Genomic DNA, 17,359 nt, shown 5'->3' on the forward strand with positions numbered 1-17,359 from the left:
ATTCCCACTTACACTGAGTGACTGAGCTGAGTAGTACCTTACTCAAGACTGAAGAGTCAACTGTAGTTTAGAAAGGCTGAAATGTCCTGTGGTTTACTAATATTGCTTTTGTCCTGTTAGGTGCACTGAAACAATAAGTTTGTTTCTCCAGAAGCATTAACAGACTCTATTTTCTCTTTATTTTGACTACATTTAACACATTGTTGTGGTTTAACTACAGTAGGTGCTAAGCCTTCTGCAGCCCCTAACTCCCCTGGAATAACATGGGGGGAAAGAATCAAAAGGGAGAAAACTCAGGGTAGGAGATAAAGAGAGTTTCAAAGCTATAGCAAAAGCTGCACATGCAAAAAAAAAGCAAAGCAAGGAAGTAATTCATCCCTTCCCATAAGCAGGCAGGTGAACAGCCATCCTCAGGGCAACAGGGCTCCATCACACATAATGGGAAGACAAACTCTACCCTTCCGAACATCCTTCTTTCCCCAGCTTTATATGCACAGTGACAAGGAATGTCCCATTGGTCAGTTGGAGTCAGCTGTCCCAGCTGTGTCCCCTTCCCCACTCCTTGTGCACCCCAAGCTTATTCACTGGTGCAGTAGGGTGAAATAGAAAAGGGCTTGAAGCCATGCAAGTGCTGCTCAGCAATAACAGAGAACGTCCCTGTGTTATCAGCACTATTCCATGCTGAATTGCAAATCTAAAACACAATACCATATGGGCTACTATGAGGAAAACAGCAACAAAAAAATTCTGTAAATGACACCAGCAAGAGCCCCTTGGAGATATTCAAACCTTTACTGTAGATGAAAGCTGGTTTTATAGAAAACAAGTTTCCTATTTCCAGTACTGTTTAACAGCTCTTTCTTGTGATCCCCATGATTTTATTCCTACACTCTATTCTCCTTTTCCACAACTCCTCTAATATATTTCCTCATTATACATTTTCCCTACAGCCTATGCCACCAGGAGACCCTGCTGTTGAGGACTTTGCAGAGGACCAGTTGCCTGGTTTCAAACAAAAATTTGAGAAGGAGTTGACAGAGCAGCCTAACAAGTACTGTGAAGCCCTGGTAACAAATACACCAGGCTAACTCCTCCATCCCCTCTTGATTTCACTGCTTAAATAGTTCAAACATGCTGTAGAAATGGGAAATTTTCCAACAGTGTCTAGCAGACTGTTTCAAATGGCCATTTTTTCTTGAGCAAGTGGAAATAAATCAACATGTATTATAAGGCTGCTTTCAATCTAAATTCTGATACATCGCCTGTTATCAAAATGCAAAATACTCAAATGATTTTGGTGTTTCTATTTACTCTGAAGCTCTTTTATAAAAAATATTAAAATTGAAGTAAGAATTAATAACTAGTGATAAGCAATAAAACTGAAAGTACTTACATTAAACTTAATGATGTCATATATCAAGTACCGAGGGACAACCTGTCCATTAACCTTGTCGATGATCATTTCCTTAAAAGAAAGGAGAAAGCATTGGCATTTTTTTCATAAACACAGAAGAAGGATGTTGACACATTTATACTTAGTGCATACACCTGCAAGCATGATGCAAACACCAGCCACGTCCTCGTTACAAAAAAAATTTTACAACAGGTCAAGATTATAAAAATATTATTGTGGTCTTAAAAGTCTCTCATCAAGCATTCAACAAAACAAACACCAGGAGGCTGTGCTAGGGCTTCCCATTCAGATTTGCAACATTTTTACATTAGTTTCCCCACAGCTTTCAAAATTTTGAGTGAATAATGAGTTTTAGAAACCTCAGTAAGAACTGTGATCCTAAGCCAAACAAGCATTATTGAAATCCTACCCACAGTCAGAAGCACAACAGTGAGGAAGTAAAAAAACAAGCATTCACATTCATTGTCTATGCTCAGGTTGGATCTTTTCATTTTGAAAGTGTCCTAGGCAGCACTGAGAGCTGCAATGTCCTTGAATGTTGTTGCACTGTAACTAAACAGGATGGCTCCTTCAGACAGAAGTATCACAGACACTCTCTGCACCACATGAAGTCAGCTAACACTCAATATGTACCAACAAATCAGATTGAAAACAGGCCAGGTAGGGAAAAAACATTATTGATCAACATCTAAACACAAGTGTGTTTCTTGAACTTAACGATACATGTAAAAATACATGCACCTTACATGGTGGTGTTACATCTATAACTCGGGCTTCCTATGACAGGAATTAGAAATAGTATATAGAGTTTGATGAATCAACAATGAAGACTGAAAATGGTAACAACCAACCACTGCTAGATCTTTTCCAGAGACAACTCTGAAATAACCACTTCTCCAAATGTAATCCATCTTCTCCCTACCTCCCTCCCCTACCTGATTTTTGGCTAATAAGTTGCATCAGCTACAGATTTTTTTTTTTTTTTTAATTTAAAAAAACCCTTAAAATTCCAAGTTCACACAAACAAGATAAAACAATTGAAAAACATGAAAACAGTTCACTATGACATGATGAAAACAAATCAGGAGTACAAGAATTATTCCAAAAAAAGAACAATACATCAACTCTATTTTTGTTTAGTTAATGTCTTGCTATTTTATGTCTTGCAGCCTTTTAATTTCTCTCAGAATCCATAGATTCTACAAAATAAACCCAAAAAAGTCTGATTGACTCATGTAAGATTAATTTTCAGTCTGTACAACAATAACAAGATTCTTGAATTATACCTAGCATCTAACCACAATTTGCTTTGAAAAATAAGCAAGCAGTTCAGTTGTAAAAACATAGATTTGGTTTAAAGCAAACACAAAGCTTGAAGCATTAAAAACTAAACTAGAAGACATGAACATGTTGTTCCCAAAAACTACTGGGAAATCTTAGTTGCCTACTTAGTATTTTGGAATTTCATCCTCTGTGAACACAACACTGAGATGAAGACTGGGATTTCAAGCCATGTGCAACATTCACAGGTGTTGTGAATGACTCCCTGAGTTGACCTTACACATCATTCCACATAATTTCTTTTTGAAAATTAAAAATTAAAAAAACATGAATCCAATGAGTGAAAACTATTTCTTTGCAATATTGCAATATCTTCCCTCTAAAAATTTAGTCACAGGGACTGTCAAATAGCATGTGCAAAAAAGGTCTAGACAGAAGTGATGTAACAAAATGCCATTCTGCTAGTGTCCAATATTTAGGTAGGACACTGGTGAGCTCTCAAAGGAACAGCAGACACAATGCTGCAATGCCTTCTTTGACAACAAATGTTATAACTAACTGCAAGAACAGATGGGTACAACTCAAGAGACAGAAGGCATGATATGCAAACTTGGAAGAAGGTATAAAGATATAATGCAAGGGGGAAAAAAACACAGAATAAAAAAAACCCCACCTGAAATTCCTGCTAGTAATCAGGTGAAACAAATACCAAAGTAACAGTGAAACAAAAGAATGAAGTTGTTTTTCATTCTCAGCAGAACTGGCAGGTGAAACAACTTTTTTGGAACACATTTAATTGAGCACATACTTAGGGTTTAAGGCCTCACTTTCTCAGTATGCATATTCAGAACCACAGCTTTGATGCAAAGCTAGCATTTGTATGCAAAACCCTGAAAACATTTCAATGCCTGATATTATAAGATTTTATGCCTAATTTTAAAAATCTGAATATCTGCATATTCAGTTTAAGAAGGATTAAAAAATACAACAAAGAGGACCAAGAACTGTTTTTAAACATCCTTTGAAGTGTTTATTTTTAACTTTTTCTCTACTTCAGACATGTAAACATTTTTATTCTATTACTGATCAAACAAGTCTTTTTCCTCATCTCCTCCTTTTATTCTTCCTCTGCCTCCTGTTCTCTTTGACATCCTGACTGAAATCCCAGCTACCAGAGCAAAAAACAATAGCACAATATGCCTTAGAAGATGAGATGACAAATTCCTGCACTGCTCATCTCCATCATGACAACAACATTCCCTGCTCCATTAGTTACGCCAATACAACTGTCATAAGGCAAAAGCTGTAAAGTGAGCACAGGAATGGTTCAGATTAGAAATGCTCTAACACATCATTATTTTACAGTCTGATTTCAGAATCTTCCCTGAAATTATCAGAATTGAAAAATACACCAGGGAACAGACCCCAGAGACAACTTCAGAGAAGATGGGAAAATGTAGTATTTGAGAAATTACCACAATTAAACTCACTCATTCTGACCTGAGTAATAACCTGATACCATAAGACTATATTTAATCCAATTTTTAGATAACTAAAAACTTAAACCCAAATCCACTCACATGACATGTTAATATAATGTAACAGTATCCATAAGGCACACCTACATTCATGCAGCTCCTTCTACAGACTCCATGCAGATTTACAGCCAGTATTGTGTGTTTCAAAGCTACCTCTGCTATTGGCACTTGTCCATTAGCTGCTGGTTAAGGTATCCACTTAACCCACAGGCCTGAAGAACAAGGACCAGTGTTCAATTAATGCAATATAATCTGGCAACACTGTGCTGGTGTCATTCTCCTCAATCCTGTGCTGCTGCAAAGCACAGTTGTACAGTATATAAGACATGCAACAGCGCTAAGAGTTTTTGCTGGACAAGTACCAGAAGAACAATGCTGGACGGAGAGCTCATGGGCTTTTTTCCTTGAATCACATCTCTAGAGAGTAACTTAGACTTAAAATAATCCAAAATTCAATCAAAAAGCAAAAGATCCAATTTTACCAGCCACTTGCAGAACGTATTTTTTTGTTGACATAGACTATGGAATCAGATCTAATAATATATCTGTTTGTTTTTCCTTTTTCTCCTGTGCCTTTTCTTAATCCTTTATCCATTTACCTTTAACGCAATTCTAGTCACTGCTGTACTTCAAGAATGAAAACAGTTTTTGTTCCTTGCCTTTTTCTTAAGTCTATTTTGCATAAATCTATTTTGCACCAGCTTTCACAAACTCAAAAAGTTTTAAGTTCTACAGTTTCTGAGACAGCTTACAAATAGATAAGGTCTCTCCTGACACAAAAACATAAATGCATCTTTATCTCGCTCTCCATTTATGGAGTTCTTGGCCCTCTTAAGTCTTCAAGTGTAAACAGTATTTTATGTAAAAATAAATTAGTTTAAAAAATTGTATTAAAACTGTAAAAGTTACTCCAAGCCTTAGGATGACTCTGCATTTTCTACTCAACTGTTCTAAAACTAAGCAGAATGCCAAGAAAGCTACTGAAAATAGTTATTTAGCTTTTTTGCATGACAGCCAAAACATTTGAACAAAACTCTGTGCATTCCCTCAGATAGCACTATGGATGCAAAACACTTGGCTTCTAAAGGAATAAGTCATACTAGTCACCTGTAGGTGAAATTTAAATTAGTTTTAATGAGTTTTGCAGAAAACTTTCTTCCATGTCAGGAGAACAACTGCAACTGAAAAGCTTGGGAGGAGCTCAGAGATGAGAATGTTGCAGATCTGTCATCACCCAAGACATCACTGATCACATAAGAAGTGTTTGCAAGTAATTTCAGCCCGAAATGAACCACAAATGCATCTGAAATTCTCAAAGACAACCACATGAAAGGCTTACACCAGAGGCCTTAAAGCAAGTTAAAAGATCCCTGAATGCATGGAAATTGCCTTTATGAAAGTTTCATGTATACTGTCATTTTAAATAATGTTAGGGGGATATTAATATTTTGTATTCTTAAAACGAGTAGTTGTTTGCTACATGGCACGGATATTTTTGTTTTCTGTTTCCTTTTTTCTCATATTTTTAAGAATACTCTAAAGCAATACCAGTTGGACCACCTCAATCTATACTTCCATTCCCTGAAAGCTACTTCAAGGACAGGAAGTATGAACTACTTCAGCCTGTAATTAAAGAATTAATTTCAACAGCCCTTCAAGCACTAATTAGCAAAATACATTAAGAGAAAAAGCCAACTTCTTCTCATGGATTTAAAAAAATAAAATGAAATCAATCATGCATATATCTAGAGTAAAGGATCATTCATGGAAATTTTCATTTGGCATCAACATTAGACAAATATTCAATTACAAAGTTAAGTTCTTCTGATGCCTCAAATATTAGGCAAGTCTTATCCTCAAACCTGTTAAAGGAATTTCAATTGAAAAAAAATATTCCAGCAGCATCTTTTTATTTAACTGACATATCGAAACAAATTTAGAAATCCGTACTATGAAAAGTATTTATCCATTGAAAGGTTTTAGTTTTATCTCAGGGTACTTCATTCAATCAGTACTCGTTCATCTCATGTCACTTTGCTTTTCACTTTATTAAAAAAAATAATGTGGGAGGGGAAAAAAAAAACACACTAAGACTGATTTTATTCCAATAAAGTGAAACACCAAAATGCACTATTAACAGTAAAACTTTCACAGAACAACAAATTAAGTGAAGTTATAGCTCATGCCCTGGGTACCTGAGAGAACTTCAGTCATTCTTAAGAGACTTAAACTATAAATCTGGGGAACACAACACACCAGAACAGAGACCCTCTTCCATGCCCCACAGCTACATTATGTACTTATCTCAATATCCCCATATTCCACCATATACATATCAGCCACCTTCACTAAAACGTCTGTTTGAAATAAAGACAAAAATTAAACAAACAAATGAAAGAGCAGCTATTTCCCTCAAGAACACCTAGGACTGCACCATATGGACACTAGCAAGTCATTACTTTCTCAAGAGCCTTAGAAGTAGCAGGGGGAAAAAACAGCAATACCAGGCTTTTTATCTCAAAAGCATGGATCCTAATGTATGTCATCAAGAATAATATGTATATCATGTGGAAGCTGCTTGGCTGAAGAGGCTCCTACCAGACACGACAGCTTGTGCAACCACTTCTGAGCTGACAGCATGGCATTTCTTGCATTATGCTCTCAATTTTTCAATGAAGCAGAGGTGGCGGAAAATATTCCATTATCTGCTTCTCTGTCCCTGAGACAGTACATCGTTCCTTGCAGTAATTATCCTCACAGATTCAATTTATACACGCTTCACATGTAAATGTGTGCTCAGTAAGACACATCATTCACAGAAGTGACATTTCAAGTAGAATACTGACAACAAGGGCCTGAGAAAGGAAAGAAAGTTAATAAAGACAATATGGCTGAAAAGTGCAATAGGCTTCAGAGGATCAATATGGAAGCTAGCTCAGGTAGAAAAAGCATCAAGCAGGAGTTACAGCAATGTAGGGTCTCCAATAGTAGTGAAACATAAAAGGAAACTGCATTGATCTATTAGTGTAAGAGTTAGTGAAATTCTCTCAGTCATGTGAAATAGGACAGTCAAAAGAGAAATAATTTCCTCTTGTGGCTACAGTTGTGAAAACTTTGCCACCAATAGCCCAGCCCAGCCTCCAAATACACAAATCTGTATGTTTTGCAGCTTGTTTTACAACTGGCTCAAAAAGTTCATTAGCAAGTTTACATAATTTAAATTAGCATAGCAGCTTAGAAATGTTTTAGCCTTAAACAAATATAACTAAGCCATTTCTAAATCACTCAAAAATTCAGATCAGCTGAAAATAAAGGTGACAGGAACAAAGACATCAATTCACAAAAGTGTATCAAAACGTCATGAAAATTTTATCAAATTTTAGAAGTATTTCCATAAGCTGTGTAAAATTGACCATGTTTACTATTTCAAAATATAAAGCTGTAGTGAGATATAAGTTCTGCAATAATTTTTTAGATTTTCTTCAAGTGTTTTCTCATATTCAGAGAATGTCATCTCAATACCTTGATTTATTTCAAAGACAAACAGCTCCCCCCAGAGCAGTCATCAGTCCTATTCCATAGGTAAGTAATTTCTTACAAAATGCAACTCCCACATTCAGCCAGTGACTGAATTATATTCCTCCTGAAATCCTATGATTCACTGATCCAGGCCTAAAAATTTGCCCTGTTTATGAACAAAAGCAAACAGCACTGAAATAGTTACAATAATTATACAGTATGCTCCTTACCCCGTCTAGAAGAGTGTTTGTTAGATGTGTGCGAAGATCTTTACGAAACGGAAATTCCAGGTTGGATACATGAAAAATGGAGTTGTCTCTATCAATCATATAAACTTCATTCTTGCCATCAATCAGCATCATATACCTGCAAAGGCAGTGTTAAGATATTATAACTACAGGTATATCCTCAAAATCTCTATTATTTTGTTTTATATTAAGTGTTAAAAACAAGTAATAGTGACAGATATTATTTTTAAAAATATTTTAATAGTACTTTTTTACATTTAAAAGTTTAAATGTGTAAACTAACCAAAGGGATATCGCAGACTATATGATGCTGTTCTCAGCAATAAAAAATGGAAGAAGGACGAGGAAGGAGGGGACATTTGGATTTATGGTGTTTTTCTTCCCAAGTCACTGTTGTGCATCATGAAGCCCAGCTTTCCTGGGAATGGCTAAACACATGCCTGCCAATGGGAACTAGTAAAAATTCCTTATTTTTCCTTATATTTACCTCAACCCCTGATCTTTCTCACTTTCACCCTTCTGATTCTCTCCCCTGTCCTGCTACAGGATGCGTGAGCTTAGCTGCTACATTATTTAAACCAGGCCACACCTTAGATATTCCTTTCACACAGACAAACACTGCAGAATTGGGCTACAATTCTTCAACTGGGTCCATGTAACAGACCTCTTAAAGCCCACAGGAATTTTCATGGGCATTCTGTATGACAACAGTTTTTGTTAAGCATACCTCTCTGCATGCCACCTTCCTTCATAACTAGATGATCTGGGTGGTCCCTTCCAATCCAAATCATTCTATGATCCTATGATTTCTATGATTCTGTATCTTACTTCAGAGAGATGCTGAGAAGCAGCATGTGCTGACTTTGAAGACAGAAAAAAATCTCATCTCAGGACAGTGAATTACTTTAATGTTAACCCATCTGTCTGGATCTCATGGTAATACACCTAACTTAGAATCTGAACAAATTCTCTGCTTGAGAAAGACGTTAAACTGATCCAGATATGTCTCATTTTGAAAGGTTTTTTTTTTTTGAGGTTTTTTTAGCTGAATGGCTGAAAACTCCTCTATTCTCTCGATTTATTAAACTATTGAAATAAAACTCTGAATGTGGTCCAAACAACATACTTTACCAAAATTTTAATTACTACCAACATAAGACGGAAAACATTTGGTCAAGGATGGACTGAAAAACAGAAGTGTTCTATGAGCAGCTAATAATTGAAAATGTACAAGAAGCAAGAGATAAGCAAGGTTTTGGTGAAACTGAATTTATCAAATAATGACAGATTTGAGCTGCTTGGTTGAAGTTTTTTATTTGCTTGTTTCACTCAAAAAGTTCATGCTCTTAATGTCAGGTTTAAAGTTTTATCGAGATGACACTACAAGCATTCATGGAGAAATCTTGTGGACTGCTGAACAGCACATTTCTGAATATTATTTCAATGTACCATGGCCATTTATATTTTAAGAAGTTAATTAAGGTATTAGGAGATAAGCACTTACACCAGAATAGAGAACACGCCTCTGGGCAACACCACAAAGGCAAAGAAAGAAGAGCGATGATTTCTCAAACACATTCACTAGAGACACAACACAGGAACTGAACTGTCATGCATTGCACTGCCCACTGTGAACATTACTTGCTATTACAGCTGTACATTTATTACTAATTACCTCTATTGTGTGAGCACCCAAAAGCTCCAATTAGTAACCAGGCCCCATTGTTTTAGATTCTGGGCAAGTACACAAGATGACATGGTCCTACATCAGATGGCTCAATCCGAATGTAAAACCAGACAAGTGAATAAAATTACAAAGGCAGGGCAGCAATAAGAGCAATAACATAACTGCTCATTCACCTCTGAAAACTATACATGGAAGTAGAGAATCATATTTGAGCTACAAACATCACCTCTCAAAACTGTCAGTGCAATCTCTACAAACCAAGAAATTCTGACAAAATAGAGGGTCATGGTGTCCATGCAGATTAATCTCACAAGCAGATAAAATATCCAGTCATAGAAATGGTAAAATCTAAAGTTTCATTAGAAGCTACTTTTCATTCACTTCTGATCCTGAGGCAAGGCCTGTTATTAATTCAAACTGGACAATATTATTAACACAATAATTCAGGAAATAGGATGAAAATTTCATTTGCAGAGCGACAGTTCTTGGCATTAGACAAACAGATCTCCAAATCACCTACCAGAGTATTAATAATTTTAATTTTTAAATTTTAAAAAGTGCCAACCATCAAATAAAGTTTTCTCTTCAGAAATCAATTATTTTTAGCATACCCAAATAAAGGCAACTATATCAAAGGCTCATTTGCCTCCTATATCCTGTATCATGCAGCCCACATCATCTGGGCCCCAAACACAAGCTAAAAGAATTATTTTATTAGGCTTCTATTTTCAGTTAAGTTTGTTTTGGTGGTGGTGGTGGTAGGTTTTTGGTTTTTACACAATTTTGAAGCTGACATGAGCTACACTGAAAATCCTAAGTTAAAAACAGAGGCTTCTTCTTTATGGATGTTTAGTATTTTTCATCATTAAATTTGAAAGTGCATTTCAGAAAGATATTACTTAATGCATAAAATAAGGTAAATTACTTGGTGTCCATCAATACATGGTCACTGAGATTAAGGAATGAGAACAGAATTACATTTACTAATCTCCAAATCCAACACTGTACCCACTGGATCACGCGACCTCTGCCCTCTTTTCCATATTATTATGATTTACAAAAGTGGATTTGAAAATATTCCCCCAACACAGTACCTCACTACACCTGGTGTAGTGCTCACCAAAACATATTTACCACATAACTGATTGCCTATGTATTCACAGAAGTTTTGCTTCTGACTTCAATTTTGTGATGTGCTTTATTTATGTTTAACTTTCTCTTAGCCAAAATGACAGCAACCATCTCAGCAGTAAGCTTACATATGTTAATTTTGTGCTTTATAGGAGTTTTAAAACCTTAAGAATAATATAAAAATACAACTGCTTCCTCAAACATTAAGATCCTATCTTCTGAGCTTGAGTTCAACACACAAGTAATTTTCTGAAAAAAAATCTACAAGTAGCAAATGGATTAGAAATATTGTTTCAAAGGAAGCTTAAAAATTCAGCTCCTCTAGGAGCTTTCTTTGCCCTGCAGTATTTCTTTAGACAGGCTGTATCAAAGAAGATTATTCATTTTGACACAGTGCTGCCATTGCTGCCTTTTTTTCATTTTCCTTTTTAAATATGCCTGTGTCTGTATTATCACATTAAAGAATGCAAAATAGAAGAAATTCCATCATCAACTCTAAGCACGAAATACACAGCAGCTCTCCATTCCGAAGGGAGTTCATTATACAGCCTGGAATTCAGTCTTGTGCAAGTGCTGCCCTCCCACACAAATAAGCATTACCCAAATCTGAATAGCAATTAGCATCTCTAATATGCTCACTGACGCAGAGGTAACAACAAAATCCTGCTACAGATAGGATTTTCAATTTCTTAATTTCCTTTTATGATTGGCAACATTTCAAAACCACGAGCATGTCACCACTTTATAGATGGATCACCTAAGATGAGGCCGAGTCACATGAGTGCTTTACATTGGACCCTGCCACTCCCTCCTGGCAAGAAAGCATCAACTTCGGGCAAGATGCATCAAATACTAAGGAAAAGGCCAAGAGAATGAAAATTAATGACTGCCCTTTATCCACTGACAGTAGGAGATCATCTATCTGTGACACTAAGCGGCTGCAGTTCCATGTCCTGACCCGAATCCAGACTGTGCTGGATTTAGAGTAAGTTTAAATTAGAAGAGTTTGAAGCTGGCCTGTGGCACATAGAGCAACAGACCCTAAATCCCAATAAATGGGTAAGGCTCAGCTTGCTTTCTTCTATGAATTGCTGCTGCTGGCAATGGTTGCTACTTTAAAAGATGTCTCCTCAAGGATGGCAAAGCCTGGATACAGGGACACTAACACAGGAACTTACAAAAATACTTATAATATTATTTTCAATATGTAAACAAAAGGAAACTATGTGTTTTTAATCAGCACACTGACAGTTCTATCACAAACCACCTTCTCCAAAGATGCACAAAAGTTGTCATTTGCATGAGTACACAGCACACCAGCCAGCAAGAGACACTGTTTCTACATGCAGAAACTGCAGTAGAATTATGTATTCAACAGTCCTAATTCCAAATATTTTTTTAAAAACACACACACAGGCCTTTGGAAGTTAGTCTGCTCTGAGTACACCAACACTGTGTATTTCTCTTGGTTATTTCTAGATTAAAGTATGCCATCAACAGTCTCCACAGCATTTTAAACAAAAAAAAACCCCTTCGATTGTGACTGACAGTCATTTCCAATTAACAGCCTCCAGCTCCAATATTTCTCATTCATGACCTTGCATTTTCTACTACTAAATATCCTTCCAGTTTTATTATTCTGCTCCTCAGTGAATTCAGTGGCTGATCTCCTTCATTTGTTTATCAGAACATACTTGGATTCTGTTTCAAAATACTAAATGATACAACAAAATTAATATTCAGGATCTCTACTTGTGGGTTATTATGCATTTTCTTTCAAAACCATCCACTGCCATTTTCTTTCAATCTATTCTTTACCTATCTTAGAATTCTAGCAATCTTCTTAGCCTCATCTTCCCTAATAAACAGCAATTTTGTCAAAGTCCAGAAGCATGAGATATACCAGTCTTTCTAGGTCAAAACTGCAATTTTTCCCTTATACGAACTCCTACCAAAATGGCTGAACTCAGAGGAAATCCCATTCCTCATCTATACTGCAGACTGTGTTTCTCAGTCACAGTTAATTCTGAGTAATTCTATTAACTACTGCCCTTAGGGCAAATCAAATCTGTCATTAAATAAAGAGAAAACCTGCATTTTTTAATCTATTTTTACCTCTCATTACAATCATAATGACTTAAATGTAAAGCAAAGCCTTAGCATGATTGATCCAAACTTAGCTTCTAAAATCAAGACCTTTTTTTCCCCTCAATATTAAAATACTGTTTCTAGGCCTTTGTTTAGTATACAAATGTACCTTGTATATCTCTTACTACACTCAGAAGCACCTGGATTTGTCACCTGTTGAAATGCTCCACCAATTCTCCACCCTCATAAGAGCGTAGAATACAGCTTCTGGTTAACTTTCCCACTTGTAAGGCGTCTCCATGGGGTGAAATGACCAGCTCCCTGTGCTTCAAAACTGTCTTGGTTAAACCCTTCTTATGGAGTTCATGACACTCAGCTTGCATTAGATGTTCAAGCATGCTCATTGTGACAACTCTGATCAGGCATCTGCAGCAGGTCAGGTTCAGCAGTAACCCAGAAGTTTTCTTCAACAATCCTGTAGTGATTTTTTTAAAAAACTGAACTCTGTAACAATTTTTTTATCCTTCAGTTATTAGGAAAATAAAATGTTATTCCTCATTTTTATTTTTCATCTTTCCTAAACAAAATGAATGCTTTCCTATATTTATGTTACAACCAAGAAAGTTGTCCTAGTTCATCTGCTACACCAACATCCGACTTCGTGAGAAGTCAAAAGGTTTCCAACAACCTTCTGAATCATTAGTTCAAGATACCACTGCCCTGACTCAATGCTAGTACAGAAAAAATAAAAACCTTTGTCTTATTGATCACATCACAATGGAAGAGCTACACTTGATATTCATAGCATCATTTCAGGTGGAAAAGACTTTTAGGATAATTGAGTCCAAATGTAAGCCTAACACTGCCAAGTCCACCACTAAACCATGTCCTGAAGTGCCACATCTACATGTCTTCTGAAAACCTCCAGGCATTGATGAATTGATCTTCACCAATCACCCTGCTTATCTGAGAACAAAGAATTTCATTTCCACAAGATTTGTTGAGGTGGTATTCCAGATAATGAAGTAACCTTGTCAAGTCACCACTCTAAGTTAAGAGATACCACACAGCTTACACAGCTTTTCAGTCTCCATAATTTTTACTATTCATCAGTCTCCACCACAGTTACCACACAGCATCAAAACTTCATTCTTGCCTGCCACCGCTCTCCTTTAAACTCTGAATGCAAGTTTCCCTTTTCATTTGTTTCCCTTGACAATGCAAGGTCCAGAGGAGTTATTTTGTGACTGTTATGGCCCTGAACATCATCAAAAGTGAGTGGATCTGCAGATGATATTTACTACAGAAATATTCAATATGCCCAAAAACTACAGCAACCAGCACTGCAAGTTTTGATATCCAAAGGGTACCACAGCCAGGAGGAGAACAGATGTGACCACACTTCCCCACCTTACAAGGTTCTAAATTAACTGTCAGCAGAAAAAGCTCATATAGCAGCTACTTTTTAGGGTTCAGTGAGAGCAAAGAATAGCAGCTGCAGCCAAACAAGCAAAGAAACAAAACAAATCAGCAAACAAACAATTAGATCAAATAACAAATAGGGTAGTGAAAAATATAGAAATAATGCTGCATGGTTCTACGACTCTATGATATCCTCTCACCTGGGGAAGTTTTTTAATAAAGGAGACAATGGCAACACTAAGGACCATGGAAAAATGCATAAGAATTGTAGGAACTACTATAATTTCTCCTAATGAAGTACTGCAGTTGAGACTGAGCTCGAACTTTAGCTTTTCCTGTATTATAAATCAAAGATGCTTTAATTAATTTAACAGATGGCAAATTCAAAACCAGAGTAAAACTACATTTTCTATCTAAAGAATTATTAGACTGTGAAACTGCTGGTAAAATGAAGAATTTAGCTAGCCTCTCCAGTTACAGTGTTTTTCTTGTCTGTCTTCCCGGGTTTTAATTAAGTTAGAGTGCAGTGGGGGTTTTGTTTCTTTATTTTTAGAAGGATATTAAACCTTATGGATTAAATTTGAAGTTGTCTTGTAATCATTATTTGACTTACAACAAAGGGTAAATTAAACTACAACTACTATATATTGAGGAGCTCTTATAGTGCATTATAACGTGATTTGTCTGATGTAAAACAAAAGAATTGTTTGCAAACTAGAAAAGATATTACCCAGTAACAACCTATACACTAACAGATTAATTTTAAATATTAGATTATCTTTGTTTCACCCAAATTTTAATGATGCTAAGTGCATTTCTCAATTACTGATAGGAACACCGTTACAAAACAACTGCATGGTATAATGTTCTGATTACTTTTTTTTAAAGCTGCAAGATTATTGGAACAAACTATATCTTGAGCTTGACAAAACTCCTGAATTGTTTCATAATTGTTGTTGTTGTTATTATTATTATTATCTTCATTATTTATTGCAGATAAATTTTCAAGTTTGCTTGATCTTCTTTGGCTCCATACCTCTCCACAAACCTTTGTCTGAAAATATCTTGGAGGTTTAAGGCAAAATTCATGCCTGAAGCAACAGGCTAAAATATATATATATATAAGAAAGAATAACAAATTAATTTAGTATTAGATGACAAGTAGTTACATTGCTTCTTTCCCAAGCAAGTGAACCATAATGTCTCTCATGGAGGGCAGTAACAGAGCAGTCACAAAAAGAGTAACACGGCTTTGAAAAAGGAGATCCCCTTAACCTGGAACTGATTTATGCCAGAGCGTATTCTGGGTCAATTCCACCTGCATCACTGGCATAAGCCACAGCAGGAACACAACTGCCATTTGTGCTCAGAGAATAATAGATCAGCTCCAAGAGAAAGGGATGCCCTAGATATCTATATAGTTCAACTTCACAAACTGAATGCCATTCTTCCCTGACTGAACATAAGCCGTTGCGCTCCACGGATGTGTCTGTAATCCCCCCTAGGAGAACCAGCAGCACAGAATGTACTGTTCCACTAAAAGTGGTCTGGGAGAAAGAAAAATAAATAAATAAGCCAGTAATCACTGATACTGGTTGCTTGAAAAGCAGATATACATGCAGGCACACCCTTTATCTGGATCTCATTAGAACATTTTAGGACTACAGTTGAATACTCTAAGATTAGTATTCATAGCACTAGCTACATAATAAGTTAATGCATTTTGAGGCATTAACTATTTATAAATAAACAAAAGAGCTTGCTTATAAGACAATCTGTCCAAATACTCAAATAGTTACATATGAATAATCAGTTAGGTAGCATTTTTCAAAGAGCCCAGAATTGTGACCACAAAACTTTGTGTGTTGTCAAGAGGCTTCAGAACTGTGAAGTACCAGGCCTGCTTCTCCACAGAACAGACTTCCTGTATCTCATCAGAAGTGCTCCTTAAACACTCAGGGAAGGGACACAAAGCCCTTCTTTCAGAGTCATGACAGTTGTGAGCATATACAAAAATGAGAAACCACGACCTAGAGTAAGAATGCTTTTTTTGGCCATTCAAGTCAATTTAGACCCACATGAGGGATAACAGGTGGGTTCAGTCACACCTATTTATTCATTCCTCTACATTGACTCAATGACTGTAAAAGGAATATTTCAGGAGATGAAGAAGCAACAAAGCCATAGGGATGTGCCTCAGTAATAAATACATGAATACACTATCACCAGCATCCCCCTCTCCAAAAAAAAAAATACAAACACAAAACCAGAGATATTTTTATATCCAATTGTTCCATATATTAGTCCAGCAGTTTATGACACTCTACGCTGCCTCATTTGACTTACAGTCTCCCAATCAAAAGAGACCTCTCCTGGTTCAAAATTAATAGTTAAACAAAATGAATGAGATATCTGAAAATGCCCACAAGTCCAGCTATGAAAACCTGACAGCTCCTTTTCTGCTGTCAAAGTCTGCTAGCCAAAGCCTAAACATGCCCACATTGCTTGTACAGTAGGGAAAACAGGGGAAAAGGACAACATGGCAAGAGGAGGAGATAATGAGGCCATCCTGTACTAGACCTTCCTTGCCTTGAGCTAGAATAGCTTTACCTAGAGACAAGGGACATGCTAAACAAACCAGAAGTGCCTTTAATCCAAACTCAATTTACAAAAGTTTTATTTTTACACTCTCAAATGAAAACTCAAGCAACCATACAATATTTATGGGTCCTAATGCTGTGCAAAACAGGCAAGTGTTAAAATCCTAAATTTACTGGCCAATACAACTGTACAGGACAATTATTAAGATGCAGAGTGAGCAACAACTCACAGCTCCTGAATCTCCAATTCTCTAATGTTAGAACACAACATTCCTGCCTCCCCATCGCATCTCCTCTTCCTCTCCCTACCTAAATGTAGAAAATAAAACCATGAATTAGGCATTTGCGTTTTAGAAAATTAAGAGGAATACTGTAGAGTGCTTAACATCTGTGAATTGCTCCTTTCAGCCATCATTAGAAAGGCACTTTAC

The 17,359-nt window shown here is 36.4% G+C and overlaps 1 protein-coding gene across 1 annotated transcript in view; it reads right to left on the minus strand.

The window, feature by feature from the left end:
- Window positions 1-17,359, minus strand: part of RNGTT (RNA guanylyltransferase and 5'-phosphatase) — a 171,828-nt gene that overhangs the window by 121,481 nt on the left and 32,988 nt on the right. Inside the window, exons 9-10 of the mRNA XM_084202256.1 lie at window positions 7,983-8,118; window positions 1,394-1,465 (exon numbers count right to left, since the gene is read on the minus strand). Of these exons, the coding sequence (XP_084058382.1) occupies window positions 1,394-1,465; window positions 7,983-8,118 (208 nt within the window). The remainder of the gene's footprint in view (window positions 1-1,393; window positions 1,466-7,982; window positions 8,119-17,359) is intronic.

The sequence above is a fragment of the Fringilla coelebs genome, assembly GCF_963513975.1.
Source record: "Fringilla coelebs genome assembly, chromosome: 3".
NCBI classification, from domain to species: domain Eukaryota; kingdom Metazoa; phylum Chordata; class Aves; order Passeriformes; family Fringillidae; genus Fringilla; species Fringilla coelebs.